This window comes from Cottoperca gobio, chromosome 8, assembly GCF_900634415.1.
Source record: "Cottoperca gobio chromosome 8, fCotGob3.1, whole genome shotgun sequence".
Classification (NCBI taxonomy): Eukaryota; Metazoa; Chordata; class Actinopteri; order Perciformes; family Bovichtidae; genus Cottoperca; species Cottoperca gobio.
The window spans coordinates 6,050,307-6,064,590 of record NC_041362.1 but is presented as its reverse complement, the minus strand read 5'-3'; the positions used below and the strand labels follow the sequence as shown (position 1 = coordinate 6,064,590).

General features: G+C 42.4%; 1 protein-coding gene across 1 annotated transcript in view; it reads left to right on the top strand.

The window, feature by feature from the left end:
• Positions 1–13,457, top strand: part of mybpc2a (myosin binding protein Ca) — a 31,221-nt gene extending 17,764 nt beyond the window's left edge. The window contains exons 11-28 of the mRNA XM_029437256.1: positions 94–199; positions 616–785; positions 1,761–1,926; positions 2,489–2,595; positions 2,682–2,711; positions 3,320–3,459; positions 3,774–3,933; positions 4,538–4,642; positions 4,799–4,987; positions 5,127–5,261; positions 6,013–6,180; positions 6,540–6,628; positions 7,113–7,308; positions 8,343–8,482; positions 9,543–9,702; positions 11,151–11,287; positions 12,593–12,779; positions 13,100–13,457. Of these exons, the coding sequence (XP_029293116.1) occupies positions 94–199; positions 616–785; positions 1,761–1,926; positions 2,489–2,595; positions 2,682–2,711; positions 3,320–3,459; positions 3,774–3,933; positions 4,538–4,642; positions 4,799–4,987; positions 5,127–5,261; positions 6,013–6,180; positions 6,540–6,628; positions 7,113–7,308; positions 8,343–8,482; positions 9,543–9,702; positions 11,151–11,287; positions 12,593–12,779; positions 13,100–13,134 (2,420 nt within the window). The 3' untranslated portion in view covers positions 13,135–13,457. The remainder of the gene's footprint in view (positions 1–93; positions 200–615; positions 786–1,760; positions 1,927–2,488; positions 2,596–2,681; positions 2,712–3,319; positions 3,460–3,773; positions 3,934–4,537; positions 4,643–4,798; positions 4,988–5,126; positions 5,262–6,012; positions 6,181–6,539; positions 6,629–7,112; positions 7,309–8,342; positions 8,483–9,542; positions 9,703–11,150; positions 11,288–12,592; positions 12,780–13,099) is intronic.
• Positions 13,458–14,284: the final 827 nt, after the last annotated feature.

The window sequence follows — 14,284 nt, the reverse complement described above, 5'->3', positions numbered from 1 at the left end:
CAGTATTACTCTGGTGATTTAGATACAGCGTGTTAATGACTCAGTATCACTCTGCTGTTTCGACGTTTGACTCAAAGCCTTGTTTGTCTTCAGAGCCTCCAATCACCATCACCAAGCTGCTGGATGACGTTCACACCGTGGTGGGTGAGAAGGTGGAGTTTGAGGTGGAAGTATCCGAGGAAGGAGCCAACGTCAAATGGTCAGCCAGCGAATCAACTCATTAGGGAATGCATTATCGTTTAATAATCTGTGGTCGGAATATTACCCAGATTAACTGGAAAAGTGTCTTCACTAAATAAGCATTTTTTTCTGAGCAGGACTTGATAATAAAAAACTAAATATTATCAATATGATGAACTTACTTTGTACATTACTTATAACTTTTTATTGTAATACTCCATCAGAAGTTATTCTACAGTTGCTGTGCAGTTGCAGCACCTTAAACCCAAAAGTATTATATATCTGACGAAATATGTTTCTTTCAAAATGTGCTAAAGCCTTGTGATCTTGTCATGTAGAACATTGTAGACAAGTCAATCAGCTCTTCCTCCCTCTGCGTGTTGAAGTTTCACTGAAGCATGTGTGTGTGTGTGTGTGTGTGTTTCTTCTTCTCAGGATGAGAGATGGAGTCGAGCTGAACAGAGAAACTGCAGGTTCAAAGTACAGGTTTAAAAAGGACGGGAAGAAGCACATTTTGATCATAAATGAAGCAACTCAGGAGGATATTGGAATGTATTACGTGTACACCAACGGCGGAGAGTCGAAGGCAGAACTGGAGGTTGAAGGTACAGTTTCCTCTGTTGAAGTCATTACAAAAACAATACAGTCCTCTTATACATCTACAGCTGGGCAATATATGGACAGTATATCGATATGGTGATATGAGACGAGACATCGTCTTAGATATTACATATTGTAACATGATGTTGTATTTTCCAGGTTTTAAAGGCTCCATTACAGTAAAGTGATATCATTTTATAAATGTACCAGACTGTACTAGTTGTTCTACTATTTGCTTTACCCACTTAGTCATTATATTCACATTATTGATCAAAAATCTCATTGTGTAAATATGGTCAAGCCTACTATATCGTCACAATATCAATATTTAGGTGTGTGATGTTTGATTTTCTCCATATTGCCTCAGTCCTTACTTCAGTAGGACTGTAGGACTGCAGGACTGCAGTACTTAAGTATTTCAGACTTGGTCGCTCAATTAGGAACTTAAAGAACATTTACACATCAGCACATGTTGATGTTTTCCATCCTGACAAGCATGAAAAGCAGTAAATTAGTCATTACTCATGTCGTAATTAATATTTTAATCTCTTGTATCAGTTCATGTAGTTCATCACATTATTCGTCATGCTAATTTTCTTTAAACATCCAAAATTGATGGTTGGGTACCGTCTTACCCCTCACACACAAGGCTGTCGCAGTCGCTGCATACTCGCAAGCCAGACGAGTCTAAATCTAAATGGTCTAAATGGATTAGAGTGTGAGAAGATGTCTGTCCTTCATCCTCATTGGACACTAAATAGACTTAAGGTGCTCCCCAAGATGAAGAAAAACGTCATTATTGTTGTGTCCCGCAAAAAGTTCTCAAATGAAGGACCTGCTATCCACCAGTATGAGACAATTATACCTTTTCAATTTGTTGTATTAAAGTAATACTCTCGAAGATTTCAGTATATATCAGTATACAGGTATATATTTAATAGATATATATATACTCATCTATGTTGGTGCCTTTGTTTCAGATAAGGAGCTGGAGGTTCTGCAGAACATAGCTGACCTGACGGTGAAGGCTTCTGAACAGGCTGTGTTCAAGTGTGAAGTGTCCGATGAAAAGGCGACGGGGAAATGGTTCAAGGACGGCGTTGAAGTCCAGTCCAGTGATCGCATCAAAATAACACACATCGGAAGGTATTATATCCGACTGCTTCAGGTCCACGTGTGATGTCATGAAGCTGTTTCTGTTTATGTGGAGCTCTCTGTATCTCTCACACACACACACACACACACACACACACACACACACACACACACACACACACACACACACACACACACACACACACACACACACACACACACACACACACAGCTATCACAATAAGCACTGTCTGCCACATGGCTTGGCAAACTATTACCAACGGGTTTTTCTTAGTTATTTGGCCCATTTTTGGATAGGCTGCAATCTGTAAAGCTCTAAACACACACACACTCACGTGCACACACACAGACACACACTCGCGCACATCACACACCCCTAGGGTCTGGGGTTTCTCTCAGTAATCCCTCCATCAGAGCCGCCTATAGCAGGAGATATGCCAAGGCAACAGCGGTCACACAAGGTGAAAGCCATTTAGTTTCTCACTCTGCAAAATTGCCTCATGGAGTATGTTGCTAGGGCAACTGTCTTATGCATAATTGCGGGTCACAACGAGTGTTGTCTCCTTGGTAACATCTGGTAACATGTCCCTAGGATCCACAAGCTGGCGATTGATGACGTGAAGCCTTCGGACGCTGGAGATTATACATTTGTTCCTGATGGCTACGCACTTTCTCTCTCTGCAAAACTCAACTTCCTGGGTGAGAACGACACGCAAACCGAAATATGAAGCGTTTCATGAGCTAACCATATTTGAATAAAACTGATTCATGTATTTTCCCCTCAGAAATCAAGATTGACTATGTTCCCAGACAAGGTAAGTGTGGCGTAAAAGATGTTTATTCAAATCTTACTCATCATCTTGCATGAGAGTATATGCTACATCTATTTGAGGGTGCAGATAAATAGGTCCAATATGATGGAGTTACTTTTCTTTCTTTCTTTCTACTCTACAGCTTTAAGCTTTAACTCTGTAAAACCTGTAGGAAGGCTGCTTCACCAGGCTTATGTTTTATAGAATAAGGTAACATCATATTTTCAGAGGCTGTTAAGTTGTTCTTTAAACTTCTTCTTCCTCAAAATTGAGAGGTCTGCTCAGGAAATACAGCAGTGATGTGTGTTGCCCCTCTTTGAAAAGATAAAGACAAAATATTGAATTGAAGTGCTTGAAGGTCACGACACACGCACACGCACATGCGCACACACACACACACACACACAAACACACACACACACACACACACACACACACACACACACACACACACACACGCAACAAGATTCTAAAATAGAACTGATCAACTGCAACATGCTGACTAGCAGCACAGACTGCTTCAGAGCAAAAGGACCCATATTGGTGTCTTCCCTCGAAACATGTCATGCTTCTCACCTGAACTACCTCTCTCTCCCCTCTCACAATGAAAGATCCTCCCAAAATTCACCTGGACACCAGTGCCACCGGCAATAAGAACACCATAACCGTGGTGGCTGGTAACAAACTTCGCTTTGACGTCGAGATCACAGGAGAGCCGGCGCCCACTGTGTGCTGGATGAAAGGAGCAGAAGTGAGGAAGAATAGAGAGGATTCTCACCATTCACCTCACACACACACACACACACACACACACACACACACACACACACACACACACACACACACACACACACACACACACACACACACGTCAGACACTCTCTTCCTTTGTGCGTCAATCAGAGTATCCAGCCGTTAGTCACTGAACAGCACAAAATGAAGAATGAAACATGAACTAGAGTGGGAAGGTTGAATCACCTGGCACCTGCTGTGCCTTCGTCATGCGACACCATCCTCTTCAACTATCTTTTGTGTTCTGTCCGTCTGTGCCGCCCTGCGTTATAGTTGGTGTCTGAGGGCGAGGGAAGGGTCCGCGTGGAGTTTAATAAAACCGTGAGCAGCTTTGTGATTGAGGGGGCGGAGAAAGGAGATGAGGGCTGCTACTCCATCACCGTGACTAACCCTGCTGGAGAAGACAAGGTCGAACTCTTTGTCAAGATCGTGGGTCAGTGGCTTTTTCTCACTTTTGCTTTCCCCCCCCTCTCATTTCACTTTCTTTTGTTGTTCCTATTCTATTTTCTCCTGATTTCTCCGGCCTTTCTTTGGAACTGAGATTGGTAACAGTCAGAAGAAATCATTGTTGATGCCACCTTTTAAAACCCTATCACATCTGACCTTCATTTTGGCACCACATCAGCAGACAGATAGATATTCACTGAATAGTACCAAATGGCTGGAATGTTATAAACACATATTCAAATATTTACAACACTGCAGCATGTTTTGAGAAACGTGTACTACAGTATACGGTTGACAGTAATGTGAAAGGATGCATGATTTGTCGTAATTGGCCAAATCTCAGCTGCTGCAAATGTACTTATACGACACCTTAATGACAAAGTTACTTGGCAGGGAAGTGGATATGACCAGTGTTATGAAAGACAAATCTAAATAATTTAATCTCATAATCTAATTTAAAATAGAGGCTCGAAGCAAAGCTAAGAATATAAGAGTTGAATACTGTTTGAGTACATTACTCACTGTACTGTACTCATGCCTTCTCCCTTCTCTCCCTTTTTTCCATTTCCAACTGTAACCTGCCTCTGCAGATGTGCCCAACTCTCCTGAGAATGTCAAATGCACATCAGTTGGCGAGGACTATGGCACGATCACATGGGACCCTCCTGCATATGACGGCGGAGTTCCCATTAAAGGTACCCCTAAAACACATGGCAGCTCACATCTGATGTCTCCCTCCCTGAAACAACAGCTGTTTAGAATCCACTCTGTTTATCACATTGCAATGTTTTTGAACTCTTTCCTAAAGAACACTGATTTTTTAATGACTTCACCGTGTTTTGTTCCTCCAGGGTACCTGCTGGAGAGGAAGAAGGTTGGCTCAGACAGATGGACCAAGCTCAACTTTGATGTTTATGAGTCCACCACATATGAGGCTAAGAAGATGATTGAAGGTGTACTTTATGAGATGAGAGTGTTTGCAGTCAACGGCATTGGCATCTCTCAGGCCAGTGAAAACTCCAAGCCCTTCATGCCCATTGGTGCGTTGCCATTGATCATTAGTAGAATGGTTAATTAACAGGGGCTTTTCACACAATGCTCATTTTGAGGCAGCTTAACCTACCTCCCATCCCATTTACACTGGGTATTAACGTATTAATTAGCTCCTGTCTCTCTCAGCCCCCACCAGCGAGCCCATTCGTCTCAGCGTGGATGATGTGACAGACACTACCTGCGCACTCAAGTGGCGTCCTCCGGAGAGAGTCGGAGCGGGTGGCATCGACGGCTACATCATTGAATACTGCACAGAAGGAAGTAAATACATGCAAAATGTGTTGCACCTTTATTATTCAGTTTAACTTTTGGGTTTCCAAGTTGTAAAAAACGCTTACTCATAATCACTAGTGATGGCGAGTGACCTTACGATAGAGTTAAGAGAAAAACGTGGGAGCTCAAATAATCTACTGTAGAAAATATATTTAACACCAACACATTTAATAATTTAAATTTGCCTTAAAATAATGCTGGAGTGGAAGAAGTAATGTTGATGTACATTTGTGATAAACAATTTTCATTCAGCTGTAGTAACGTTGTGATCCATAGTCATGTCATGCAAAGAAGACATGTTGCGTGAGTTTATTTATTGTAAACAGTCTGCTGGTTATGGCATACTTAATCATTCATTTAGTAAGCAGTATGCAGTGCATACAGATTGACTATGTAGTATGCAGTACCTTAGTATGCATTTTAGAACACAGTCTTTGTCTTGTTAGATAGCTAACATCTAGCCATTTAGCTAGCAAGTATGTGGCTGACTAGAATAAAGTCTACTTTACATCTGAGAGGAAGGACCCACTGTTTCCAAACTGACTTTGAATTCTGAACGGTAAATCAGTTATCATTCATGGTAAAGCTTGACAGGCGTAGAAACAGTAACTAAGCAGGGAGGAACTTAACAAATGGTCACCTGATTCCTGATTCTCAACATCCTGAGATCTGTGGATCTAGTTTTCTGATCTGTTCCTTGATGGCTCATTTTCTTCTTCTGCTCCGACTCCTTCCTCAGGTGATCTGTGGGTGCAAGCTAATGAGGAACCATTGGGGAATAACCAGTACAGGGTGAAAGGTCTACAAGTGGGCGAGAAGATGCTGTTCAGAGTGGTGGCTCTCAACATCGCTGGGCGCAGCCCCCCCGCAACTCTCACCCAGGCCGTCACTATCCGAGAGATCATGGGTGAGAGAAGTCTTTTGTTAAAATATCTAATAAATCCACACGATAAAGCTCTAGCCCGGGATTGGTACTCGTCAGTAACTTTGTTCAGCCACTGTTCAAGTACTGCTTGGTGAAAACATGTAATTATCCATCTTACCATCGGGTCTTAGATGTTATAGTATTCATGTAAACCTCATGGATTATTTCTTAACCACATACAGCATCCAAGAAGGAATAATTCCACTGTGTTTGATCATATCTAAATAATACATACGTAAAAGCTGTTCACACTGTATCTCTTACATATGTACAGTCCCCCACAACAGCAACTCAAACTCTACTTATCTTTTCCTTCTTCATCTCTCGTGTCCATCACCCAGAGCAACCAAAGATCCGCCTTCCTCGCCATCTGAGGACCAAACTGATCACCTTAGTGGGTGAGAAGGTGAACATCGTCATCCCCTTCCAGGTTAGTCCGAGTGTAGCCAAGCTCTGGCTTTTCTTTATTTTAGAGTATATACACTAGATCTGCACCAGCCGACAACACAATACAAGGTGCTTAAAGATGACTAGGTTGGTTCCACTTTGACCTTTTACTAAATGGCTATTTATATGGCTATATATATATATATATATATTAAAAGCCTGTTCTGAGAAAGAGGAGGTGGCTACATGATGTTCTCCTGGGAGAAAAGATCCCTCTCAACGCTCTGTGGTTTACCTAGAATAAATACAAATATTTATAATGACAAAGAAAAAGCCCACATTTGAAAACCTTTAGGAGAATGTTTTCCAAGATTGACTTGCATGTTCCCTTGATAAGCCAACGGACAGTTATACAGTGTCGCAGCAGGTTATTCTGCTATTTCACAGATTATTTTACTTTCTTTAATCCCCAAGAAATATATCTAACAGTACTTTATTTCGATTCCCTTTCATTACTCTAACTGCAGGGTAAACCTCGCCCTGTCGTGACCTGGTACAAAGATGGCGTTCTCCTGGAGGACAACACAGTAGGAACTCGTACCAGTGACGTGGACTCCATCCTCTTCATCCGCTCATCTGAGAGAGCCCACTCCGGAAAGTACACACTGTCCGTTCAAGTTGAGAACATGTCGGACAGCGGGGACATAGACATCCAGGTTGTAGGTCAGTACCGTCATGGCGCCAACATTTCTAAATCGCAAACTCCTGTTGCGTGTACTCCCATTAACATTAACACACCATGCGCGGCTCATACTTCACAAGGTACACGGTTAATAACCTGTTTGAAAGAGGATGATGGCTTGAGCCCAAATCTGTGACCTGTCAAAACTTTTTTCAAATTTGATGGTAATTCCTAATTTCATACTCCCAGGGATCTGTGACTCAAAGTAGCGAATCATCAAAGAACTGATTCCTCTCTCTCGTATAATCCTGGCTCCTGCACTGCCACTGTGGCCGCCAGCTCATTCCTCATTTTACAGCTCGTCTCCCCGGGTCAGGGTGTTGGGTGGATTATTTTGTGGGGCTCCGCTGGGATTATTTGCGTGTAGACTGGGATTATGCTTGGATTTTGAGGGCTACTCTGTCACTTCCTCTGATGAGAAGGTTGAGCTAATGAGAGGCTGCATCTCCTCTGATCAGCACCCCCCCCTCAGCTGATCAGTCAGCAGGAGACAGTACACGAAGGATTAACAGGGCAAAAATAGTAGCGCTGCTTGCTGTTTGTACTGTACTCCACAGATGAGAACACGCAGAGCAAGATTAATGACAAATACATTACTATGTTGTACAGTATTTCTGTACTGCGCTTCTGTGTATAGTGCAGGCCACACAGGAAGATCGATGATAAACACACTGCATTCTTCTGCTCTGTAATCCAGGCAGGCAAAGCATACTATTTTTCAGTTTGTCAGTTCTATGTCAACACAGTTTTTCTAGTAATGTATGCATCTCCACCTTGCCTTGAACCTTTTGTCTTTTGCTTTGCTAATCTGTCAATCTTTGCCAAATCTCTACTGCTGCAAATGTTGATTTCGTTCTCTCTGTGGGACTTTCCTGCTCCAGTTTATCTCCCTCTCTCTCTACGCCTAATAGTTTGCTTACATGTCTACCCAGGCAGGGAAGAGAGTTAGTTATCTCAACCAGATATATAACAAAATCCTCCAACTCCATCTCTGTCTCTCTCACAAACCCACCAGAAAAGCCAGGTCCTCCCATTGATGTGCATGTCACAGACGTCTGGGGTTTCAATGCTGGGCTGGATTGGAAGCCGCCCAAAGACGACGGCAACTGCGAGATTATCGGCTACACTATTCAGAAGGCTGACATGAAGACTAAGGTATGCATGGTGGGAGGGAAGTGTATAGGAGAGTACAGAGAGGTTTATATTGGAGGTCTGCAGCTCTTGAGCAACATTGGTAAACAGTAAATGAATTTAAGGTAAAGATCTGCTTGATTAGCACTGACCAATTACAAGGTCAGTCCAAACATCCAACATGTGAACAAATAGATCATTTGTTCAAAGGATTTTGAAGCAGTCCATATAAAGTAATCCTTAACTCTGTGTAGAATTAACATTGATATGTATGTATGTAGATAACGTTATAGAAAGGCACTTAAGTTTTACATTTGAGCCAGAAAACAGCTTTACCTTTATCCAGGACTTTTCTATCTTTAGAGTCAAATCCAAAACGCCCCCTTACATTACTTTTCTGATGTTTTGGTGTCATGATTATCAGCTCAGCACGGCTTGATAGTTTTCTCCATTTTACACTAACAAGAGAACCACAGTAGTCCAGGTGACTGATCGGGAAACAGGCCATGCACAAGGTCTTTTCTTTGCTTACCTAAATTAGCGTGAAGCGGCCTATTGAGATAACAATGAAAAGACAAAAACAGGTTTAAGTTAAAGCTACAATCTGTAACGTAACACATTCATACTATACCAAGTATACCATGTACGCTATGTTGATTTTGCCCCTGAGTGTTAGTGGTATGCAGGGGAGACACGTCTGGCAGGTCCCACCATGTTTTTCTGTTTTGTTGCACAGATTGGCGTTTGAGTAAAAAGCAAAACCAGACTTGTTAACAGGCGCCACCTCCATCATTTCTATTTTCCAGCATCCATAAGCATCCGGTGGTTGTGCCGCTAAGAGATTTGTCACGTAAATGTTAAGCATCACCGTGCTGTCATGGTCATCATGTTGTATGGCTCGACAGGAAGGTGGACCACAAGAACATGGATGCTGGGGATGGGAGTTTCTTCAGCTTATAAAGCTCTCATCCTCGACTATAAGCCTCTTTGAACCTCTGCTTCTCCGCTCTCTGTTTCACTCCCTCTCTCTCTCTCTCTCTCTCTCTCTCTCTCTCTCTCTCTCTCTCTCTGTCTCTCACGTCAGGATTGGTTCACGGTCTATGAGCACAACCGCAGGCCCAACTGCACTGTGTCCGACCTGGTCATGGGGAACGAGTATTCCTTCCGAGTGTTCAGCGAAAACATCTGTGGCCACAGTGACGATCCTGGCATCAGCAAGAACACCGCCACTGTTACCAAAACAGGTAATGCAATCCCTGCAGAGCGCGGCAAGAAACATCTAATGCATACTGAGCTGTTGGCTACACTGTGTTTAGTTAAATCATAATGTCAGCATTATGGTATGTAGGTCACAATACAAAAAGGAGGAAGGCATCTGGAACTGTGATTAATATTACACATGGAGCTATAGGACACCGCAATAACGTTCAGATTCAGTTTTGGCGGCGATTAAAGTTCCAGTCTCGAAGACGTCAGTTTTATTCTCTTTGGCGGCACCTATGGCGCTAAGTGGCAATTACAGATGTGTTTCTGTTTCTCACTTCCCAGAGAGGTCTGCTCGTGGTGTTCCCCGGGGATGTGGCCACTAACATCCAGTTCGTAATTCATCAGTGGGCCATACACTCGTCACCATTATGTAACCTCATAAGTTATATAGATAGTGACTTAACAGACATTTATTTAAATCTTCAACATTATTACTTCAACATATTTCAGAGTAAAATTAATTCACACTGATTATGTTAAACAGAAAGATTATTTAAATATAAAGTGTTAAATAAGATTTAATACTGGCCGCAGATTGTGAAAGCAAAGAGGCTGGGAAATGAACACCCGCCACCAGCCAAATGCTGCTACTGTTGTCGTGTTGTTGCCTTTGCAAACTCTACCAGAACATTTGGCAGCCGACCAGCCAATCTCTGTTGTGTTCCAAGCTCTACTCTGGCCTATAAAACTGTGAGGATTGTTGATTATAGTACCGACCTGACATCATGATGAAACAAAAGTCAGTTTCCTGTCTCGATGATTCAAATGGTAATCTGCAAATTGAAACAATTTGCTAGTTTAGCAGCATGTGGTAATGGATATGAAAGGGAAAACAATCCAGAAGTGGCAGAAAGACACAACAGTTGGCAACTAATGAAGCATTTCAGTCAATGTTTTACACAATCCTTGAACAGATTTGTCTTTAAAGGTGTGACACAAACGAACCAAATTGATTGCTATGGCTTAAATTGAGACGTGACCATCAAAACACGCCACAAATGCTTTCTTCAGTACGCCGTGATTTATTCACTACATTCATCAGGGTGGTGCCTGAGGCTCTTTAGGTGTCCTTCTACAGTATATTGTCCATTGATCCAGTGATGTGACGGATACTCATCAAACATAACAAGTAAACAAAACACCTTTATCGTCAATGTTTTCTTGAAAAAAAAACTATTTAGCATTGGTTACGATAATTTAAGAATATTCTCAATCTTTCATCTTGACCCATCAATGGGTGAAAAGGTTGAATTTCAATTTGTAACACCAGGGAACAAATTCTGCATTCTTCCAACGTCACATACGTCATATAAGGAAACCAGAAACAGCCTCAGACAAATCCCTAATGAAGGCAACACAACTGAAAACGTTTGGTGAATACAGTGCATTCTTCCCCTCGACATGTAACACTTCTCAACCTCTCCAGGTTTGGCCTATAACCGCCCCCCCTTCAAAGACAAGGATGTGAACCATTCCCCAAAGTTTACAGCGCCCCTGGTCAGCAGAAGTGTGGTCGCAGGTTACAGGACAGCCATCAGCTGTGCTGTCCGTGGCTACCCCAAGGTATTTACATCCTAACAGTAAAACTTTTGTTTTTATTTTTCATATATTATTAATCAGCTTGGAAAGCTGCTTCCCTACAGCAATTATTGAATTATTCATCTTCTTCTCCATCTACAGTTAATCTTTCTGTTTCAATATTATAAATGTTGTTAACCTGTATCCACCCCTACCTTCCCGTCTGTGTGTCATTCCTGTGTCCTTGTTGTTGCAAATACTTAGCCCTTAGCTACCAACAACAATGTTGCTCTATATATATATATATATATATATATATATATATATATATATATAACGCCAGTTTCCAGCCTGTGCATCCGGTTTTAGGGTTTTCAAACGCAGAAGATGCAAATATACTCCTATACATCATTGTCCCGTCCCAATGAGAGAATCATTTAGTCCAACAATCTTTTTCCAGTGTTTGTCAATTAAATCTTTGTGTTGAACATACCTGGTCATTATAGCATACATACTTCCTGACTCCTATAGGACAGTCTATACTCAAGACACCTTATCACTTTCACTTTTATGAATAGAAAGCCTGTCTATCAATATGTGGATTTTAATGTGATTATCAAAAATAAAGAAGAAAAAATATATATAAAAGATCAATCTGAAAAAAAAAAAGAATCTGAAACATGTGGGTGTTTTCTAGTTTATAAATATTATCATGTAACCAATGGGTAAAGTAAGAGTAAAATAAAGATTCAAAAAGAGTCTTTCTGTTCAAATACAGGCAATGGGTGGGATACAACATACTGCATATTTGCATATTAGCATAGAAACCTGTGAATTATGTCCCTACTGTATTTTGCAAATGAGCAAACCTTACATTACAACACTGCAGCACCAACCATCCATCATATACTTTACCTGCGTCGCCTCCTGATAGCTTTGCTGCAAAGGTTTGCCACAGATTTCATGCTTTGTGTTTTTAGAGGGAGCGTACAAGTTTTGAGTGTCAAACTGTGAGTGTAGAACAGTCAGAGAGGATTTTGATACCTTTGCAGCAGGAGTGTATTTTTATGTCTGAAGCTAGAACAAGAGGTGGAGCAGGAAGATCTTTGAACACACATTTTTTTTTATCCCTCGGAATCGGCAAAGATTTGTCAATCTGAAATGTTGACCTAATTTCACCTCTCGCTCTCTTCCCTCCTCCCCTTCCAACATTCCTTGCTCTTTTTATACGCTCCCTCCTCCTCCTCCTCCTCCTCCTCCTCCTCCTCTCCTCTCCTCTCCTCTCCTCTCCTCTCCTCTCCTCTCCATCCCGCCCAAATTTGCCTTATCCTCCAACACACTGTTCGTCAGCCAAAGATAGTTTGGATGAAGAACAATATGATCATCGGTGAAGACCCCAAGTTCCTGATGCAGAACAACCAGGGCGTGCTGACTCTGAATATCCGCAGGCCAAGCATGTTTGATGGGGGCAAATACTCCTGCAGGGCCATCAATGATCTCGGGCAAGACGAGGTGGAGTGCAAGCTGGAGATTCGAGGTATGTTGAACTTCACTTCCCATAATACCGTAGTTTCAAATGAGTGAGTGAGAGCTTGGCCTGGGTCAGAACAAGTCTCTCTCTGACAGTCTTCAATAAAGCTCAGCATGACAAATCTCCATCTTCTCAAGCCTTTGACTGATCTCTCCTTGTGAAACTTCAGATGAAATTCTAGCCGCTTGCGCTAAAAATAAATCACCTCATTGTATTTGTCAGTTAAAGTTTCAGAGCCACCAGATGACTCTGAGTTCTGTAGTTTCTTTAAACAGAATGATCTACTGGCCTCTCATGCTGATTTAAATTTCTCTTTTTCTCCCCAGTTGTACAAGAGAAAGGAATGGAGGCGAAGATATGAGCGACAGCACGAAACAGCAGAGGACACAGTCGAACAGGAATAGTAATGGATTATGTATAACGGGATAGTCATGAAAAAATATGATTAGAATAGATCACTGGCGAGGCTCTAAAGCCAATCCCGCGGCCCCCTCCCCCTCCTATCACGGCAGCTATGACGAATGCAACATCAGTAATATGCCATACATTTTTACAGCAAGCTGCCACCTTGTCACATCCTGACTGAGAAGCCACCGAGCAGTGTAGTAGCACTACCCCTCTGTGACCACACACAGATGGATCCTTCTTATCTGTGAAGTGGACCTGTCACTGAACACACTTATAAAACAGCCTTTCATCCATTACGGCTCCCTGTGTGTGTCTGTTTTGTGTCCGAGACGTTTTTATTGGTTGGGATGAATTTATGATTGTGATGCAGCTGTAGCACTGAAACCCCTGCAGTGTGACCGAGTGGCTGCACGCCTCTTCGCTGTAGAGCTAGGAGTGTGATGTGTGAACCGGGGCCCGTCGGCCCTGTGATGGTTGAGTGGAGGGATCACTATTCAGCCAGGCATGGCCGACATCATGGAGCCACCAGGATTAAAGGGGTTCTTATACACAGATATAGACCTGCTGCGTCCTTCAAGCACACACACTCAGAGGGCGCACATGTTGACTCAGAGAATCACTCTTCCTGTCTTCACCCATTCCCTCATTCTCTCATACTACATTCCTCATGGCATGACCTATAGTGGTAGGCCTTTACAGATACATGGCTTACACTCATGTACATGCAAACACAAACACACACTCCGAATCAGGGTCTCATTAGCATCACACACTAGAGACTAATTAATGCACCCATCAACACTGCCCTAATTAGCTCTCCCACGTCATTACTGAGCAAACGAATTACCGCTAATTTACACACCCGCAAAACAAACACAGCACCGTCTCTGCTGGGAGAGTCCACCGCGGCTCGCCTCGCACACCAAATTAAAGCCTCACCGATGTAATGCAACCCAGACAGCCACCGTCCCAAGTGACCTCGTCCTCCTTTACACACACACACCCCTAACTCCACCATCTGACAGAGGAAGACTTGAAATAAGATCAACTTGGAGACGAAAAGCAGAAGTTTAGATTTAACACATAAGATAGTGTGTTTATGG